This window comes from Pogona vitticeps, chromosome 2 (genome assembly GCF_051106095.1).
Source record: "Pogona vitticeps strain Pit_001003342236 chromosome 2, PviZW2.1, whole genome shotgun sequence".
Lineage (NCBI taxonomy): Eukaryota > Metazoa > Chordata > Lepidosauria > Squamata > Agamidae > Pogona > Pogona vitticeps.
The window spans coordinates 221,410,410-221,431,439 of NC_135784.1; the positions used below are offsets into that span (position 1 = coordinate 221,410,410).

The following is a 21,030-nucleotide window of genomic DNA, read 5'->3' on the forward strand; positions in this document are numbered from 1 at the left end:
TGCCTCCCACGTGGTTTTTTTCAGTTCTTAAATCTAAGTATTTAAGTCAAGTCAATATTTTCCTATGAGAGTGGTTCTTAAGTCAAAATGTTCTTAACTCGAGCCGTTCTTAAGTCAAGACCCCACTGTACGAACAATTTCTGTCATCACATGAAGATATGCAAGATACAATTTTGAAAGGAATAGTAAGTAAAATACTGTATTTTTTGCACCATAAGACTCACTTTTTTCCCACAAAACAGGGGTGTGGAAAGTCTGTGCGTCTTATGGAGCAAAGAAAACAGATTATATTTTCCTGTTTTCTTCTCCTAAAAAATTGGTGCGTCTTATGGAAAGGTGCGTCTTATGGAGCGAAAAATACGGTATATAATATAATTTTGGAACAAGAGGAAAAAGAATGGGGAATAGAAGGTTTGAAATTAATTTGGGAAAATGATTTAAAAATAGAAATTAAAATAGAAGATTGGATAACAATGTGGAGGATGAGAGTCTTAAGATTAATGTCAACAAGAATAAAGGGGAAAAAATTTAAAATCTGCTTAAGGTGGTATTTGACTCCTGTAAAATTAAATATAATAAAGCCAGCATACCCCAATGCATGTTGGAAATGTGATGAGGAAATTGGTACGTATTTTCATATGTGGTGGGAATGTAAAGTGGTTAAGAAATTTTGGGAATTAATTTTTAAGGAAATGCGTGATATATTTGGTAAAGCTATTGATTTTAATGCTAAAATTGCTTTATTGTCAATCTTTGATAACACAGATTTGGATTATTACTCAAAAGAATTAATCACTAATTTTATGACAAGTGCTAGAATATTAATAGCTAGATTTTGGAAAGACAAAAATGATATTAAAATAGAAGACTGGTATTGTGAAGTATGGGATATTGCATTAAATGATAAATTGACTATTGAACTTAAAATAAAAAGAGGGGAAATAAGTTCTAACAATTTTTATGATATTTGGGGTAAATTTGTGGAATTTGTATTAGTGAAAGGAAGGGGGAAGGCCTCTAAAGCATACTGAATACAATTTTGGAGAGGTAGTCCGTAATAAAATATTCTTAAATGGAGTCCCATGTGTATGGGGTACACGTTAGAATTTAGTTTATAATAAGCACTATTATTTGTATTTTTTTTCTGTATTTTTGTTGTTACATATGTGGTTTTTTGGTGTTTTTCTGTATTATAGGTAGGTAGGTGGGTGGGTGGGTGGGTGGGTGGGTGGGTGGATGGATGGATAGATAGATAGATAGATAGATAGATAGATAGATAGATAGATAGATAGATAGATAGATAGATAGATAGATAGATAGATAGATAGATAGATAGATAGATAGATAGATAGATAGATAGATAGATAGATAGATAGATAGATAGATAGATAGATAGATAGATAGATAGATAGATAGATAGATAGATAGATAGGGGAACTTCACTTGAACTGTTTGCATTGCAAAAGCGGGAAGGAGCAACGTTCCTATCTGCTCTCCTTGTCGAGGGAGCCATTTCTCCTTCTCTTTTTTTCTCTCCCGTCCGCCTGCCTGAGCCCGCCACTGCTTTTCTCGACCGAGTGTGTGGTGTGTGTGTTTGTGCATGTGTGTGGGTGCACTTTCCCCTTCCCCTCGCCCCAATGAAGCCCAAGGCCGGACGGCCAGGATTGGCCGCTGAGGGCCTCGAGCTCCACCCGCTTGAGCCTGGCTTGGAAGAGAGCGAGAAAGAGCGAGAAGGAAGGGAAGGGAAAAAAAGAGAAGGCAGGGGAGGGGAGGAGAGAAGAGCGTGTCCGTGCTCCCTGCATTGCCTAGTCTGGAGCGGGAGCCTGGCAGCAGCGAAGGAGCAGGAGCAGCCGCCGCCACCACCGGAGCCTGCTGGTCTGAGGAGGAGTCAGCCCCGTAGCCCTCTCTGCTCCTTGGGCGCAAGGCAAGGCGGGCAGGGGTCTTGCCTCCACCAGTCCATGACAATGGGCGACAAGAAGAGCCCGACCAGACCAAAAAGGCAAGCAAAGCCTGCAGCTGATGAAGCCGGCCAGCGAGGGAGTGTGTGTGTGTGGCGGGGGTGGCGCATCTTTCCCCGCCGCGGAGCAAAGCTGCCATTTGGAGGGCGGGGAGGGAGGCGGCTGTATGCGGGGAGGGTTGGGGTGGACAGGCTTTGACCCCCCCCGGCTCGGAGGGGCAGGAGGTGGATATATGGGTGTCCTGACGGCCCAAGTGGCCACAGAGGTGCCCCTCGCGAGGAGGGGGAAGGACGGACTCCGGGCTAGAAGGCGAAAGGGGGAAGCTGGCGGAGGAGAGAGCAGCCGGTGATGGTGGTGGGGTCTCCCGGTGGAGGGTGGGCTTCCAAGGGATCCCTTGACCGGGATGAGAGGCTCCCCCTTAGCCCCCCGCTGCTCTGCTCTCCTCCGGGTGGATCCTCCCACCTCCTCCCGGACGAGCAAGGGTCGCTTTGCCATGATCGCAAAGCAATCGCTCTGGCAATGGCCAAAACCCCATCACTAAGCGAGGCACCACTCTGTGTGTGTGTGTGTGTATTCTTTTTCTTCTTCTTTTATATATATATTATATACTCTTATTATTATTATTATTATTAATCTATTTATTTATTTATTTATTTATTTATTTATTTATTTGATTTATATTCTGCCCATCTGGTCTAGTCGACCACTCTGAGCGGCTTCCAATTAAAAAAACCATATAGAATAAATGATAGAGATTTTACAAACAGACTGTGACACATATGATAATAAAAGAAGTAATAAATAAAAGGAAAAGAAATTAGGTGTTGACAGGAGGGAAGGCCTGAACATACAACCATGTTTTTAATTGGCTCTTAAAAGTGCCCAGGGTAGGGGCCGCACAAATCGCCGGAGGAAGGTTATTCCAGAAGCGAGGAGCCACCGCCGAGAAGACCCTATTTCGTGCTCCTTCATTCCGGGCCTCCCTCGGTGTTAGGCTCTTCAGCCTCACCTCCTGGCTCGTGTGGGTAATCCGGGTAGATCTAGGTGGGAGCAGGCGTTCCGCCAAGCTCTATTTATTACCAATCATACTGATGCTTTGTGAGTTTCAGTGGAGACTGAGAACTTTCTTAATCCAAGGCTAATTAAAGAAATGCTTGTCATGGTTGTGAAACCTGAATTGAAACCTGAATTGAAGATGGGATATGTAGTTGTGGAGAATTATAGAATGAATCCATACTGGTTCTGTGTTAGAATGATTTTGTACGATGGGCATGTTTTCTCCAAGAGGCGATGGGAAAGTTCCATGCAAATAGCCATGTTATGAGACGATAAGGAGTAAAGACACAACACCATTGTCTGGATCTAGACCCGAGACAAGGAGTTGGAAAACAACACTTGGACTTCTCATGGGAAAAGGAGGCATGATGTGAACAGACTGTCCTTTACACCAATTGGTCAACACCTCGAATGGACGAAGAAGGTTGGTGCCAAGGAGATAGAAAATGGGGGATGGTGCCACATGGACAGATCTTCCAGAGCTTAAAGAGCTTCCAAACTGATTCCAGCTTCTAGGGAGCCATTTTGTATGCTGTATGCTAAGATGTAGTATTGGGGGGTAACTTTTGCCTATTCTTAAAGAAGCTTTTTAGAATTTTATTGTATTTTTGCTAGTTGAATGTTGTTATGATTTTAACTGCAGTATCTTTTGGAAATGTAACTTATGCTTTGCTTATGCAACAAACTGAATATCTCTAAAGACTTTATTTTTCAATAAAAATATTCTTAAAATCCTTAAGAATGGTCTTTTGAACAGCAAGTCTGCTGAGCCTGCTTCCAGAAGAGTTGTTAGGCCACAGAATGCTACTGAGTCCTTTTTGCATGAGCTTTGTTCGTCCTTGCAGACTCCAAAGCTCATTTTATTTTATTTATTTATTTATTCAATTTCTACCCCGCCCCTCTAGACAACGTCTACTCGGGGCGGCTTACAAAAATTAAAACACATTAAAACAATGTAGAAAAATAACTAACATAATGCAATTATTATAATTAATATTATCCAAGATGGCAACATTAAGAACCAGAAAAAAGGGGGAAGGAACTTAGGTGACTGGGGGGGAAGGCCTGTCTGAATAAAGACAGGTTACTTACCTGTAACCATGGTTCTTCCAGTGGTCATTCTGTGAATTCACACAATAAGGGGTTAAGTCAGCGCCTGCGCTGGTCTTCTCGGAATGTTCCAGAGCTCTGCAAGAGAAACATTGTCAACATTATCTATACTGCGCATGCTCCGCCCGCCCAATCCTCAGTTCCATTTCTCCGCCATATACCCTGTGCAAGAGATCTGCAGATATACAGTGACGGATAGTGGGGAGGACGGGCGGGTTTGTGTGAATTCACAGAATGACCACTGGAAGAACCATGGTTACAGGTAAGTAACCTGTCTTTCTTCTGCGTGGTCTTCTGTGAATGCACACAATAAGGGGTGATTCACAAGCTGGCTTACCGGTTGGTGGGACGTCACTGGAGGGCAGATGCAAGGACAGCTCTCCCAAACCTTGTCTCCCTTTTCGCTCTCGTGTCCAGTGTATAGTGGGAGATGAATGTGGAGACACTTGACCACGTAGCAGTTCTGCATATATCAGGAAGATCAACTCCGCGCAGAAATGCTGTGGAAGAGGCCACTGCCCTGATGGAGTGGGCACGCAGACCTTCAGGAGGAGGCTTGTGTTGTAACTCGTATGCCAAGGATATTGCTGAGACCAGCCAGCGAGAGATAGATGAGGAGGAGGCTGGTAAACCTTTTTTGTGTCCAAAATAGCATAGAAAAAGTTTAGGTGATAATCTGAATTCCTTGGTACGTGCGACGTAAAAAGAGAGTGCCCTCCTTATATCTAGAGAATGGAGCATGCGTTCTGTTTCGTTGGTGGGTTGTGAGAAGAAAGTAGGTAGAACCAGTGGTTGATTCAGATGAAATTCTGAGACGACCTTCGGAAGGAAGGACACATCTGTGTGAAGAATGACCTTGTCGTTAAAGAATTGTAGGAAAGGTTGATCTGCTCGCAATGCAGCCAGTTCACTAGCACGACGGGCAGATGTGATGGCTACAAGAAATAAAACTTTTAGCGACAGTAGCTTTAGAGAACAGGTAGCTAGAGGTTCAAAGGGAGGGCACATGAGTGCCCTGAGAACCAAATTCAAAGACCACTGGGGTATCAATGGTTTGAGGGGTGGCCTAATGTGAGTGAGTCCTTTGAGGAAGGCTTTGACTGTGGGATGAGAGAACAGGAGTGAAGAAGGTGATTCCCTGGGTTGAAAGGATACAATTGCAGCGAGGTAAACCTTTAAGGTGGCAACAGATAGCTTGAGGTCAAACAAGTAACGAAGGAACTGAAGCACTGTAGAAAGTGAAGCTGGAACAGGCGATAAACCTTTCAATTCAGTGAATTTGATGAAGCTCCTCCATTTATGGGCATATAGCGTGGAAGTAGACGCCTTTTTGGACTGATCTAGGATTTCCTTGATCTGCGGGATATCCTCCACGCTGTGAGGCGGAGAGTGTGGAGATCGGGATGAAACACTGTTCCCGCATCCTGTGTGATGAGCACTGGGAAGTTGGGGAGGCGCACTGAGTCCACTGCCATTTCCATCAACGTTGGAAACCAAGGCTGCCGAGGCCAGAAAGGAGTTACAAGTATGGCTTCCGCTGACTGATGATGGAGTTGCACTAAAGTTTTCTGTATTAGTGGGAACGGAGGGAAGGCGTAAAGCAGGCCCTGCTTCCAAGATAGCATGAAGGCATCTCCCAGTGAGTTGCGGCCTAAGCCCGCTCTGGATGCGTAGTGTGGACATTTCGCATTCTGGTGCGTGGCAAAAAGATCTATAAGAGGCTTGCCCCAGCGTCGACAGAGTCGATTGAACACCGAGATGTCCAGCTCCCACTCGTGCATCTGATCTAGACGACGGCTGAGTTGGTCTGCAAGAAAATTGTCCTCTGTGGATAGATGAACTGCTACTGGGAATACGTGGTTCTGGTAGCACCATTCCCAGAGAGTTACTGTGAGAAACAGCAGAGACGGAGAGTGTGTTCCCCCTTGTTTGTTTATATAGTACATGGCCGTGGTGTTGTCGGTGACTATTTGAACACCACGGCCACGTACTAGGGGAAAAAAGGCTTTCAGTGCCTTGAAGACGGCTAGAATCTCGAGGTGATTGATGTGAAAAGACCTCTCTAGATGAGACCAGAGAGTGTGGACACGATGGCGGCCGCAATGCGCTCCCCAGCCTGTGGGGCTCGCATCCGTAGTAATTTGGGCCGTGAGCCGTAGAGGGCGAAATGGACGACCCACCTTCAGATGTGGAGGGAAAGCCCACCATTGGAGTTGTTGTACTAACTCCTGTGACACCAGCAGTCTCTTCCCCTGGTGATCCTGGAGAGGATTGAAAAGGGATAACAGCCATATTTGTAAGGACCTGAGTTTTAGTCGAGCGTGGGCGACTGCGGGAGTCGTGGAGGACATCAGCCCTAGAAGATGTTGAGCATGTCTTGCCGATACAGAGTGACCCGGGTGGAACTTCCGGATGGCGTTGCGAATCTTCCGTATTCGTTGACGTGGAAGAAAGATGCGCCCCCTCTGCGCATCTATCCTGGCACCAATGCAGTGTACTATCTTGGATGGAAAAAGACGTGATTTTTTGTAATTTATTGTGAGTCCTAAGCCCCTGAGGAGGCGAAGGATGAATTTGGTATCTCTGAAGGCCCTGCGTCTGGATGGAGAGACGACTAACCAATCGTCGATGTATGGGAATACGTGAATGCCGTTGAGTCTGAGGTAAGCCGCCACAGGAGCCATGCATTTTGTGAATGTGCGAGGCGCTGTGGCGAGGCCGAATGGGAGAGCGAGGTACTGGTAAATTGTGTTCTGAAAGACGAATCTGAGGAACTTTCGGTGATCTGGATGGATGGTGATGTGAAAGTAGGCGTCCTTCAGATCTATGAGGACAAACCAGTGTTTCTTTTTCAGGAGGTGTGTGATGGATTCCAACGTCACCATGCGAAATCGACGAGGGTGCAGGTAAGTATTTAAGTATGTTACTGTAAGTCCAAGATGGGCCTCATGCCGCCGTCCTTTTTGGTGACGGCAAAGTATCTTGAATAGAAGCCGTTGGGCATATCTGCTGTTGGTACTGCTTGAATGGCTCCTTTTTGAAGTAGAGAGTGAACCTCCTCCTCTAGGATAGGGTTTGATGTAGTATACTCTACCCTTCCTAGAGGAGGATATTCTGTAAACTCTAGGCGATAACCAGATGAAACAATTCTTAAAACCCAGGAATCGCTTGTGATAACTGACCAGTTCTGATAATATGGCTGAAGTCTTATGTCTGTGACGATAGTTGAGGGGTATGCTAACCAGTCAAAGATATTGTTTGTGTTTCTTGGCAGGTGGCTTGAAGGTCTGACGACGCTGCGACGTGTGGTGAGCACGGTAAGTAGATGGAGTAGAGGAATTTTGAGGTAAAGCAGAGCAGGAAGCCTCTTTGAACTGTCTGAACTGTTGGGAAGGCTGACTGTATTGATTAGAAGACCGTTTCCATTGGTATCTGTTGAACTTTGGTTGTGGCTGAATATAATAGGACTTAGCAGTTTTCTTAGCCTTATGTAAGTCCTCAAGATGATTATCCGTCTTCTCGCTGAAAAGACCAGAAGAATCAAATGGTAAATCCTCCACCTTAGCTTTTACATCCTCAAGGATGTTTGCAGCACGTAACCAGGCATGTCGACGCAGGTTGACAGCAGTAACGAGGATTCTAGCTGATGCTTCCACTGAATGTCTAGTTGCAATCCTTTGGTGTTTGGAAACCGTTTGGGCTTCCTCATAGGTGTTTAGGAAAGCTTGTCGTGCATCAGCTGGCAGCATGTGCAAAGCTGGCAAAATTTTTACCCACAGCTGCTTTTGATATGCTCCTAGAGCAGTTTGATAATTAGCGACTCTGAGTATAAAGGCGATTAAAGAGTAAAGTCTTCTACCGATTAACTCAAGCTTTTTTCCTTCTTTGTTTGTGGGGATCATATGCGCCCTTCCTGATGGTTTAGTGCAGCTGGTCTCCACTATAAGGGAATTAGGGATAGGATGCTTTAAAAGGAATTTAGCATCCTCCCCAACAATTTTATACATGTTCTCCGTTCTCTTGGGTAATGGCACCGCTGCTGAAGGGTGTTCCCAAAACTCTTGAATGATCTTTAATAAGGTAGGTAGAAAGCAAAGGCTAGGAGGTGGTGATCGCTCCTTATTAATATCACCAAAGATGAGGTCCTCTTCTGGTGGTGCGGGTTCGTCGACGCGTAGCTTAAGTGTCTTGGCTAGTCTTGCTAACATTTGTGAGTAAGAGGAAAAATCCTCCGAGGGTGAGGAATCGTGAGGGTTGCTGGTATCGGAGTCTACCGTCTCTCCTACCGGTAGCTCGTGAGGCGTAGGTTGAGGAGGCGGTTCTTCCTCCGACTGAGATTCTTGCGATGAAAAGGAAACATCATCATCGTCAGATGAAAGCTCATGTCCTCTCGTTCGACGTGGAGGTGGGGGCTGAGGTATGACTGGAGGAACGGGTTGAGGAGGAGGAGGTGGAGGAGGAGGAGGAGGAGGCGCGGTCGACGTCGACGGAACCGTAGAAGGCGGAGCAATGGGTGGAGCTGGTAGTGGAGGAGGTTGAGCGGCGTCCCCTACCCTCTTCTTATGTCGACGTCGATGTTTCCTGGGGGGGGTTGACAGTGAAGAGGAAGAAGAAGAGGGGGAGAGATAAATGTATCTGACCCTTCGACGACGATGACGGCGGTCGGGCGACGTCGATGTCGACGAGGAATAGGAGCGGTGTCTGTACCGACGCTTGTGTCGGCGACGATGAGAGCCGGATGAGGAGGAGTCAACCGACGTCGACCTATGGCGATGTCGAGAGCGTTTGCGCCTGTCTCTGCTGTCTCTATGAGGTGAGACAGAGCGTTCCTTGGAACAATGCTTCCTCTTTGCCGGTTTCTTCCTCGGTGGCGAGGGAGGGTGAGGAGGTAGAGGCGATACAGATGGAGCCGGTGAAGCCCGCCCAGAAGACACAGGGCTAACCGGGGCAGAACCCAAGCTTGTTGTTGCTCGAACAAGCTGACTCAGCGTCGGGGAGGGAGCGCCAAGGGGTATAGCCGGCTCAGGCTGACGAGGAGGAAGGGGGGTAGCCGCCCCCGATGTCGAATCTTTGTCTCTCGACAAATCCTCCAATAAAGGCGAGAGAAGGTCGACAGATCCCGGCAAAGCTTGGGATACAGCGTCCTTAGCCTTTGTAGAAGCCTTAGTTTTTGCCTGTTTTGCAGGTTTTGCGGGAACCGCAGCCTTGGACGTCGCAGATTTCTTAGAAGGCTTCTTAGCTTTTGCAGGTAAGTCCGAAGGCTTACTGTCTACTGCAAGGCTCGGGGCGCCCTCGGAATGGGAGGCTGAAGAGGTGGAAGAAAGCTCCATGGGCGAAGGTTGGGAGGCAGCCAGGGCTGAATTCCAAAGGTGTAGTTTTAGCCTCTGTTGTCGAGCCTTCAGAGCTGCCTTGGTAAACGCCTGGCAATGTTCACAGCTCTGGGCTGAATGGGATTCTCCCAGGCAAAACAGACAAGTGTCGTGCCCGTCCTGAAAAGGGATTTTACCCGAGCAGACGACACAGCGGCTAAAGGGGCCCGAGGGTGGAGGGGGCATAGGAGAATAGAGTACTCGCAACGGCCGTTGGAAAGGGCGGGAAAACGCGAGACTCACAAGCGGTAAGCAGAGCAGCCGCTGAAGAAAAATAAGTCCGATAGGCAATAGAAGAAGTCGTAAGACGCGCAATAGTCGAAGAACCGGGGAATCCTGACGAAAATAGCAATAAAAAAGGGCGAGAGTAGTGGAGCTCTACCGAGAAGAACCATTCCACACGGCGGAGAAATGGAACTGAGGATTGGGCGGGCGGAGCATGCGCAGTATAGATAATGTTGACAATGTTTCTCTTGCAGAGCTCTGGAACATTCCGAGAAGACCAGCGCAGGCGCTGACTTAACCCCTTATTGTGTGCATTCACAGAAGACCACGCAGAAGAACCATGTTTTTAGTTGGTTTTTGAACACACCCAGCGAGGGTGCCAGCCGAATTTCAGTGGGAAGTGTGTTCCACAGCCGAGGGGCAACTGCCGAGAAGGCCCGGTTTCTTGTTTTCTCCTTCCGGGCCTCCCTCGGCGTCAGTCCCCTCAGCCGTCCCTGCTGGCTATGTCGGGTGACTCGGGTAGATCTGGGTGGGAGGAGGCGATCTGCCAAATATTGAGGTCCCAAACCGTTTAGGGCTTTATATGTAATCATTAATACTTTGAAGTCAATGCGGAAACGAATAGGTAACCAGTGCAGCGCAGCCAGAGTGGGGGAGATGTGCTGATATTTTCTCACCCCACTAATAAGCCTGGCTGCTGCATTCTGGACCATCTGGAGTTTCCGCATGAGCCTCAAAGGCAGCCCCACGTAGAGTGCGTTACAATGGTCTAGTCTCAAGATTACGAGCGCGTGGACTAGAGTAGTGAGGGCCCCCCGATCAAGATATGGCCGCAGCTGGGCAATCCGCCATAGATGAAAATAGGCAGAACGGACCACGGACGCCACCTGGGTTTCCATGGTTAGTGCCGGGTCCAGATGTATCCCCAAGCTGCAGGCCTCACTCTTTGTGGCAAGGGTCGTCCCTCCAAAAGAAAGGGAGTCACCTAAGCTGCTGACGGGAGGGCCACCCACCCTCAAGACCTCCGTCTTGTCCGGGTTCAGCCTCAATCCATTTGACTGCATCCATTCCAGTACGGTGTCCAGGCAGCGCTGAAGGGACTGGACGGCATCCACTGAAGTTGGAGTAAAAGAGATGTAGAGCTGTGTGTCATCAGCGTACTGGTGACACGATGCCCCACACCCTCTGATGACCCCGCCCAGCGGCCTCATGAAGATGTTAAACAGCATTGGGGAGATGATCGACCCCTGTGGAACCCCACAATTGAGATTCCATGGGGCCGAGACATTCTCCCCAATCTGCACTCTCTGGGGGCGGTCCTCCAGGAAGGAGCGGAGCCAGGCAAGTGCGAGGCCACCAACTCCCAACTCAGAGAGCCTCCCCAGGAGGATACCGTGGTCGACGGTATCAAAGGCAGCTGAGATGTCGAGGAGGACCAACAAGGACACATTGCCCCCATCACTCATGTGTTTTCTCTTTTGTTTTTCTTGCTTGACTTAATTAAGTACAAGCAAGGATCCTTTTTAGAACAGACTTGTGATAAGGGGTTTGTGTCATGTCCTGGCTGAGTCACCCAGACTCTATATTCGCGAAGGCTTTCACGGCTGGGATCTAATGGTTGTTCTGGGTTTTCGGGCTCGTTGGCCATGTTCTGAAGGTTGTTCTTCCTAACGTTTTGCCAGTCTCTGTGGCCGGCATCTTCAGAGGACGGCAACCTGTGCTCAGGTTGCCGTCCTCTGAAGATGCCGGCCACAGAGACTGGCAAAACGTTAGGAAGAACAACCTTCAGAACACGGCCAACGAGCCCGAAAAACCCAGAACCACCCAGACTCTGCTCAGCCGTTTGGGAGTACGCAAACACCCAGACACTCTCTGTTCAGGAATTGAGCAATCCTTCATCAGATGCCAGGTTCCGACAATGCTTTCTTAAAATAATGTCTATAACTGAAGCCAAAAGGCATTGCAATAGTCTCCATTGACAGTAGATATCCTATATTCCCACAATGTGCCAAGCATCAAAAGAGATTTTCTAAAAATCCAAAACAATTTGACATTTCCCATATTTATTATCATAAGAAAGTTCACAATCCCCGTACAAAACTGTGGTATACATACCTAATTCTGTCCATATCCAAATCTTTTTCTGTTAGCTCAGTCTGTTTAGCATTCAGCTGGGATGCCAGTTGGTTGCATCTACTGTGTAAGACTTCCATCTGCCCCCTTGCTTCTGTTAAATCAGTTTCTAAATTCTGAAAAAAAACCCAAAGAATACTTTACACTATCAAAAATGTTAGGCAATAAATAAAGCAGTACATGTAATTGTTACAGGATGTACAGCAGTATTAGAAACAAACAGAAACAACCAGACCAAAAATGTGAGATGGCCCACTTACTTTAAGTCTGAGGGGAAAAAATGAATCCCTATAGAATTAAGGGTAAATAAAAAGAATACTAAGTAAAATACAAACAGTAAATGTTAGACATTTAATTGTATACTAACTAATCATAGTACACGTAACCTTTACCAGTATATACAATTAGCATGAAACTGTGCTTGCTGCAAGTGAGGCTTTGTAATACCATGAATGGAACTCAGAATCTATTCAAAATATTTTCACTAATGAGCAATCTACAACTCCCATGGTTCTCAGGGGCAAGCGTCAACACTTTTACAATGGGGTCTTGACTTGAGAACTTAATCCGTATTGGAAGGCGGTTCTCAAGTCAAAAAGTTCTCAAGTCAAATCTGCATTTCCCATAGGAATGCATTGAAAACCATTTGATCCGTATGTGCTCTTTTCCATCCATAGAAACTAATGGGAAGCTGCTATTCCGCCTTCAACCACTAGAGGGGGATATTTTGTTTCTTTTTTTCTTAGGTCAAGAAAGGTTCAGGGAAGGCAGGGAAAATACAGTCCAGGCAGTACAGGACCAGGCAGTCCGAAGACTGTCTCCCAATCCACTCTCTAAACGCTGGGAGGAGTGAGGAAGCAGACAGGCACCCTTTTCACTGGCCAACAGTTAACTGAAAGTTCACATTTTGCACTTTCCCTGCCTCCCACGTGGTTTTTTTCAGTTCTTAACTCAAATCTAAGTATGTAAGTCAAGTCAATATTTTCCTATGAGAGTGGTTCTTAAGTCAAAATGTTCTTAACTCAAGCCATTCTTAAGTCAAGACTCCACTGTACATACTTCTGCTATGCAGATATGTCTACAAAACTACTAACCTAATTCAATAATTTACAGTATTAGTACTTTGGCAAAACTCTCTACATAAAATATAACTTTTCAAATGCACACAATGTCTTACTTATCTATTCACTAATGATTTATAGGACCACCGCAATAAATATATAATACCTACACAAATAGCAGTTGTTTTAAGCAATGTGGCTCTTAAAGAACCACAGGTGCATCACACATCAATTCTATGGCATATGCCTATAAACGGACTACCTCAAGATCTGTATATATGAAGCAGCATATTAAAATAGTAAAGAGAGATGACTTTTATCATAAACAGTACAAAGTGAATTAAGTAAGATTATACCAGAATAGAAAAATTAATCATGACTGAATGAATCCCTCCAAAGGATAATTACAAAAGTTAAGGATGATTACAAAATGCTGTGTTTGTGGCGATATAATTATATTAATGAAATGAACAATACAATCCTGTGCTCGTTTAGCATGCTCCAGATGACTACTGTTAGAGCAGAAATTTTGCCTAGCTAGACCTCTGGGTCTGATCTGGCAATGCATACTGTTATGCACAGGATTCGACTGCCAGTCTCATGGGGCAGAAGAAGTCCTAGAGTGACAGAATTCTTTCTGGAGATATATATATATATATATATGTTTTTTTTTAAAAATACATGTTTATATGTGAATGAAATATCTTTTATTATTTAATGATTACATTTTAGGGTGGCTATTTGAAGTCAGTTTCTTGCTTTGCAACATCAATTTTTAAAAAGCTTTGGGGCTTAAGTGAAAGAATGTAAATGAATGTCAGTCCCCATTGGTGGTTATGAATATATAACTTGTTATTTAAAGAAAATAACATGTAGGATAAAGCCTGTGAGAAGCAAGTTCTGAAATCATATCCAGGAGCCTCTTCTTTCTCATACCTTTATTTTTGCATCGATGCCAGATTTTTCTATTCTCCATTGTGCCTCCTGCTTCCTCAGTTTCTCCAGGTTATTTAGCAGGTCAGCATAGCGTGTACTTAATCCCCCATTTTCCTCCTCCAGATTTTTTATAACAAGTCTGCTTTGCTCATCCTTTCTAAGTGCACGCTCCTCGGTGTCCTGTAGAACAGTACCACAAGGGCCGATAAAAAAAAAGAAGGAGGAGGAGGAGGAGGTGGGGGGAACGTGAAAACTAATCAGCAAATATAAACTGTGCAGTTTTACCCTCACAGCAGCTTCTTATATATTTGATGGCCAAGGTCACCTGTGTACTTTTATTGGCCTCTTTCATGCAGGTGGAAGGGTCATATTTTTTAGCTGGATGACAGCTTTGATGAGTACACATTTGCAAAGAGCCCATTAATTGATCAAGCTGCCTTTGATGCTGTCCCCAGCTATTTTTGAGACCCACACAGACATATCCTCCCAGACCTCGGCTTTATCAATTAATAATGCCAGTCCCATCAGAATCTAATTACATGAAGCCACATCTTCACACTCCTACTTTTTTTGCTCCATTTCCATCATTAACTATTTATTGGAAAGTTAGAAAGCATGGATTCTTCACTTTAAAGTATCTTTCTCCGAATTTTGTGCATGAGAGAAAACTGGAAGGTACAGCCCAAGGCCTAAGGCTATATTTTCTCTGAGCTTGTCACTTTCCATGCCACAAAGACAGATGCAGCTGAAAGAGCTACTTCAAAGCTGCGGCCATCTTACTGCTATGTAGAAGTCAATATACCTTAAGTTCCTGGATTTTATCTTTAAATTTCTGTTGTAAGATGCAGAGCTCATTCTTTAAGGCAACATTCTCCTCATCTACAGCAATCTTCCTTTTTACCAGATTATTTATCTCCTCTTGCTGCCCGCATGTTCTCTAAGGGAAAAAAAAAGGTTACTTAAAAAAATAAAAGCAACATTATTTAAACAATGTTTAACTATTTGGAACATTCATTTCCATGCACCAAATTGACCTATATTGTTATCTTGACATTTCCTTAACCTTCACATCCAATGCAAAACTTTTTTCATTGATAAACACATTAATTTCACTGTTGTTTAAATGAACTATTACATTCCCATCTGAATTAAAAAGAAAAGAACTTGAAAGCACTGGCAAGCCTTGGGCAGAATGTAATATTACCATTCACTCTTACATCCGTGATGTCAGTAATGGTGGTGAAGTTGGTAATGCCTGAGAGCTCAGAATCACTAACCAAGGAGCCAGGGAGATATTTTTGCTGACCATGTAAATTCCTCACCTAAACTAAAATCTTTCACAGTACATCCAGATTAGCCACCCAGATGAACAAGCAGGTTATATGAATGGAGACATCAGATCTTGTCACAATGACATATGCACAAGTCACAGCTAGATCAGATTACTGCAGTGCACTTTCTGCAAGGCTATCTTTGAAGATTCTTCGGAAACTGCAATTGGTCCAGGATGTAGCACCAAGAATGCTTGTGGGTACTTTGTTATGTTGGAAGGACTTCTTTGTGGTCACAGCTAAATTCCTGAACTCCTTGCCCCTGGAGGCTTGGTCTGCTTCCTGTGGAATAGTGTTTCACCTTACTGTGAAACTTCCTTTTTCAGACAGATTTGTAAAAAAACAAAACAGATAAGTACATTTTATCTGTTATTCTCTGTTTTATTGTTATTTCTTTTGGAGTTTTATTGTATTTTATCACTGGACTTTCATTTCTTTATCAGCTGACACTCAACATTCTCCATAGGATAGCTATCAGTCATGCTCAATTCTCACTGGGTGTTCTAGGAGCCCCTTCAATTTTTTTCCTTCACTTCTCTTTACACTTTGGAACATTTTGGGACTCCCTGGGTATTCTAATAAAGTAGCCTTCTTTCTTTGTCCCACTTCAGGGTCTAATCCTATCAGTTTTAATAACAAGACACACAACAATAGGCTGAAGTTACAGGAAGCTAGACTTCGGTTGTATAGCAAGAAAAACTTCTTCACTGTTAGACCAGTATGGCAATGAAACCAATTATCTCATGAGATGGTGAGTGCTCCAACACTGGAGGTATTCAAGCGAAATTTAGACCTCCACCTGACAGATATCCTTTGATTTGTATGCCTGCATTGAACAATGGTTTGGACTCGATGGCCTTATAGGCCCCTTCCAAATTCATTATTCTATGATTCTACAGTAATTTCTTGTGCAATTTCATTTTAATTTAATTATGGTATAAAAACTGAATTAATAAATAAGATAGGTAAGAATAAAATATATTAATGCTCTAATTAATGCTTGAAGCTAGAGTTGTGTTTCTATCAATTGGTCTTATTTAAGGGAGTTTTAATATAAATTTGCACTGTAAGGCAAAGATATTGGAGTGAAGATAATGAAGCTGCTAGTAGTATTTTAACCTTTCTGGAGTATAAGTGGTTGATAAAGTTCTGAAATATTAAAAGGTCTAGGACAAAAAGATTAACTTTAGTTTCTTCAGATCAAAGCTGACAGCTAATTAAATAACTCTGTAATAAAGAAGATTGTACAAGTTTACTGTACCTTTATTCATCATAAATTTATACCTCACAGGAAAAAAACTATTTAGAAATATTATTTCACTATAAAGAAGTAACATACATGGCCAGACACAACAATATGGTGCAATATGGCTTATAAAGTCAGAAGTCCCTGCTTCAGATGAAATGTCACTGATGTTGAATTTTTCAACCCAAATCTACAGTGGGGTCTTGACTTGAGAACTTAATCCGTATTGGAAGGCGGTTCTCAAGTCAAAAAGTCTGTAAGTCAAGTCTCCATTGACCTACAGTGCATTGAAAACCGATTAATCCCGTAACAGGCCGTTTTTGTTCCATTTTGGTTTTTTTCTGGTCTGTAAGTCAAATCTCAGTCTGCAAGTCAAACCTAAATTTTGCGGCCAGAGAAGTCTGTAACTCAAAAAGTCTGTAAGTCAAGCCATCTGTAAGTCAAGGGTCCACTGTAGAACTGTGTCAACACCAAAGACACTACAGTCCAAATCCCTGCCTCCCCTTTTTTTGGTCATCAATTTCAGCTGTTTCAGAATCATGAGACACTTCTATGAGGAATGTTCAACCTGTAATTCTTGTCCTCCAAGCAAGAGTAAGACAAGGAGCCTGTTTTTTCTTCATTAGGGTCTTCATAACTTCCACAAATTGTCTGGGCAAAACTTGTAGCATTTCCCCTTGGGAAGCAAAGCATGTGTGCATGCGCACACACACATACATACAGAACAACCACACAACAGAATGTAAGAAAAAAAATACAAACATAGGCATGGGACTTTCAGATTTTCTTCACTACAACTCCCAGAGTTTGCCATGAATTCCCCCAATCAGTATTCTGGTAACTGTAGCGAAAAAAATTCAAGTCCTCCTGGAAGTTTCAGTACATATAAGTGTGCCTCAACAAGTATCTCTTTCTCAAGCTACCACTATTAACCTGAAGAAGAAGGGAATGGTTGGGAATGGCTAAACTCTATGGTAGCTACCAGGGATTAGGGAACTGAGAGGCACTCTTTATAAAGCCTAATGAGCAGAAAAATACAATTCCCCTAATTTCTTGCAATTTCTATAAAGTTTAATCAAGTGCACCCATTTCCTTCTTCTTCAGGCTAATGAGGACTTGGACATGGATTTCTTGGCTTTTTACACCCCCTCTCTTAGGACCAAAGGATTGCCAATTACTCTGTGATTGCCTCCCCCCACACGTACACTCACATTGCTCTGAAACTAAAGTTTCTTTTTGGCTGAAAAGACATGAAAAGCAAAAATGAAAAATAAAATTCACAAGGTCAGCACACTGCTATTCAGAAGAAGTGACAGCAGTGAATGAAGGAATAGAACGCAGGTAGCAGAAGACTCATAATAAGCATGAATAAGAAAAACCTCTGTGGCTGTAATAGCAGAAAAAGAAAGGTTACTTACCTGTAACGATGGTTCTTCAAGTGGTCATTCTGTGAATTCACACAAAGGGTTAATACCAGCGCCAGCGTTGGGCCTCTCGGAACGTTTTCTAGCTGCAAGAGAAAAGTAACAATGTTTAGGACTACCCCTACTGCGCACGCCCAGCCTAACCGTCCCTCAGTTCCATTTGTCCGCCATAGGCCCTCGAGTCATAGAGATGCCAGTGACAGACAGACAGAGGGGAGGCCGGGCGGGATTGTGTGAATTCACAGAATGACCACTTGAAGAACCATCGTTACAGGTAAGTAACCTTTCTTCCTTCATCGTGGTCTTCTGTGAATGCACACAAAGGGTGATTAGCACGCTTACTAACCGGATGGTGGGCTGTCACTGAAGAGCCGATGCTAGCACTGCCCTCCCGAATCTGGTCTCCTCTTTTGCCCTCACGTCCAACCTGTAGTGGGTTATGAAGGTAGAGGCATTGGACCATGTAGCGGACCGGCAGATGTCGGGCAGGTCAACGCCGCGGAGTAAGGCAGTCGACGAGGCTACAGCCCGGGTAGAATGGGCTTTAAGTCCTTGTGGAGGATCTCTGTGGTTGAGCTCGTAGGCGAGGGCGATGGTCGATACGAGCCACCGAGAGAGCGTGGACGGCGAGGCCGGGCAGCCCTTCTTTGGGCCAAAGTAACAGAGAAAGAGTCTGTTGGCCAGGCGAAAGTCTTTGGTCCTGGACACATAGAAGGCTAAGGACCGTCGAACATCAAGCATGTGGAGCATGCGTTCAACGTCAGTAGTCGGAGACGGAAACAAAGTTGGCAGGATAAGCGGTTGATTGACGTGGAAGTCGGAGACCACCTTCGGAAGAAAGGAGACGTCCAGGTAAAGCATAACCTTTTCCTTAAAGAATTGGAGAAAAGGTTGGTCATGACGGAGAGCTGCCAGCTCGCTAGCTCGACGGGCAGAGGTAATAGCTACCAGGAATAGCGTTTTTAAAGAAAGCATCTTGACGTCACAGGTAGCCATGGGTTCAAATGGGGGTCTGGATAGGGCATGCAGAACCAAATGTAGGGACCACTGAGGGAGTGGAGGACGAACGGGAGGTCGGAGGTTAGAGAGACCCTTCAAAAACATCCTGACAGTGGGATGGGAGAAAAAGCGGGAAGAGGGAGAAGCCCTGGGCTGGAAGAAGACAACCGCAGCCAGGTACACCTTGATAGTAGAGATAGACAGGTGGAAATCGAAGAGGTAACGGAGATACTGCAGAAGCGTAGACAGAGACACAGGGGAAGAGGCGAGATCCCTCTGCTGGGTAAATTTCAGAAAGCTTTTCCACTTGTAGGCATACAAGCGAGACGTGGAGGGCTTGATGGCGTTGGTCAAGACCTCCTGAATTTCTGGACGATCCTCCACGCCGTCAGATGGAGCGTGTCGAGGTCGGGGTGAAGGACTTCGCCTGCTTCCTGGGTCAGTAGGTCCGGCCACATCGGAAGGGTTACTGAGTCCACAGCCATGCTGACTAGAGTGGGGAACCACACTTGGCGAGGCCAAAAAGGTGCAATGAAAATGGCCGGAGTCATTGAACGTCGGAGTTTGATCAAGGATCTCTGTATCAACGGGATCGGTGGAAATATGTACAAGAGACCCTGGTTCCATGGAATCATGAATGCGTCGCCGAGCGAGTGGTGACCGAGACCTGCCCGGGACGCATACCGGGAGCATTTTGCGTTGTGAGGGGATGCGAACACGTCCAGCACTGGGGTCCCCCATTGGCGGCAAAGGTCCTGGAAGACCAGAGGGTTCAGCTCCCATTCGTGAGTCTGATAATGAAGCCTGCTCAGAGTGTCCGCAAGTGTGTTGTCCTCCGTGGCTACATGGATGGCCACTGGATAGATATGATGACGGTAACACCATTCCCAAAGGAGGATGGAGAGATACAGGAGTGAATGAGAGCGGGTTCCTCCCTGCTTGTTGACATAATGCATTGTGGTAGTGTTGTCCGTCACCAGCTGAACTCCGCGGCCGTGCAGGAGAGGAAGGAAGGACTTGAAAGCCTTGATAACCGCCAGCAGTTCCAGGTGATTGATGTGGAACATGGCTTCCTGTGGCGTCCAGAGGGAGTGAATGGTGCGACACCCGCAGTGCGCCCCCCAGCCGGACGGACTGGCGTCCGTTGTAACTTGAACGGTGAGACGGAGTGGACGAAAGGGCCGGCCAACCGTGAGATGGGGTGTGTACATCCACCACTGGAGCTGCCTGGTGAGCTCCGGGGTGACACGAAGTCGTTTCCTTTGACTGTCCATCATGGGGTCGAAAAGGGTGAGAAACCAAGATTGGAGCGACCGGAGTTTGAGGCGAGCGTGCGCGAGCGCCGGCGTCGTAGAAGACATCAGGCCGAGGAGGTGTTGGGCGTGGTGGGCTGTCACCCGAGCACCGGGAAGAAATTTCCTGATGGCTCGTCGAATCTTGTGTATTCTTTCTGGGGGAAGAAAGACTCGACCCTTTACAGCGTCCAAACAGACCCCTATGTATTGAACTGTTTTGGAGGGAATGAGCTGAGACTTCTGTTTGTTGACAGTGAGACCGAGATTGGAGAGAAGATACAGGATGAATTTTGTGTCTTTCAGGGATTGCCTTCGCGAGGTGGAGACTACGAGCCAATCGTCCAGGTAAGGGTAAACGTGAATGCCCCTGAGACGAAGGTAAGCTGCCACCGGAGCCATGACCTTGGTGAAGGTCCGGGGAGCTGTGGACAGACCGAATGGTAGGGCCTGGAATTCGTAGACCGTGTCCTGAAAGATGAACCGAAGGAACTTGCGGTGGTCGGGGTGAATAGTGACGTGAAAGTATGCGTCCTTTAGATCTATAAGGACGAACCAGTTGTTCTTTTTCAGCAAGTGCATGATGGACTCTAAGGTGAGCATCCGAAACCGCCTGGGTCGCAGGTAAGTGTTTAGGAGTCTTAGATCGAGGATGGGCCTTATGCCTCCTCCGCTTTTTGAGACAGCGAAGTAGCGGGAGTAAAACCCGCATTGTATGTCGCGAGGTGGTACTGTAGAGATGGCATCTTTTTCCAAGAGAGATGATATTTCTTCCTCTAGTGAGGAGTCGAAGGGAGAATGAGTTATGAGACCTAGCGGAGGAGATCTTATAAACTCCAGCTGGTAACCGTGCTGAATAATTTGTAGAGCCCAAGTGTCGTTTGTGATGA

At 45.5% G+C, this 21,030-nt stretch overlaps 1 protein-coding gene across 12 annotated transcripts in view; it reads right to left on the bottom strand.

Moving 5' to 3' along the window:
* The window catches only part of CNTLN (centlein), a 484,545-nt gene that overhangs the window by 350,974 nt on the left and 112,541 nt on the right, over nt 1-21,030 (bottom strand). For all 12 annotated transcript variants that reach the window (XR_013541453.1, XR_013541452.1, XM_020797524.3 and 9 more), the window contains 3 exons: nt 14,651-14,785; nt 13,849-14,028; nt 11,834-11,967 (listed from right to left, as the gene is read on the bottom strand). Coding sequence is in view for 10 of the 12 variants with exons in the window: in XM_020797524.3 (XP_020653183.3) it covers nt 11,834-11,967; nt 13,849-14,028; nt 14,651-14,785 (449 nt within the window). In the remaining 2 variants the exon portion in view is untranslated. The remainder of the gene's footprint in view (nt 1-11,833; nt 11,968-13,848; nt 14,029-14,650; nt 14,786-21,030) is intronic.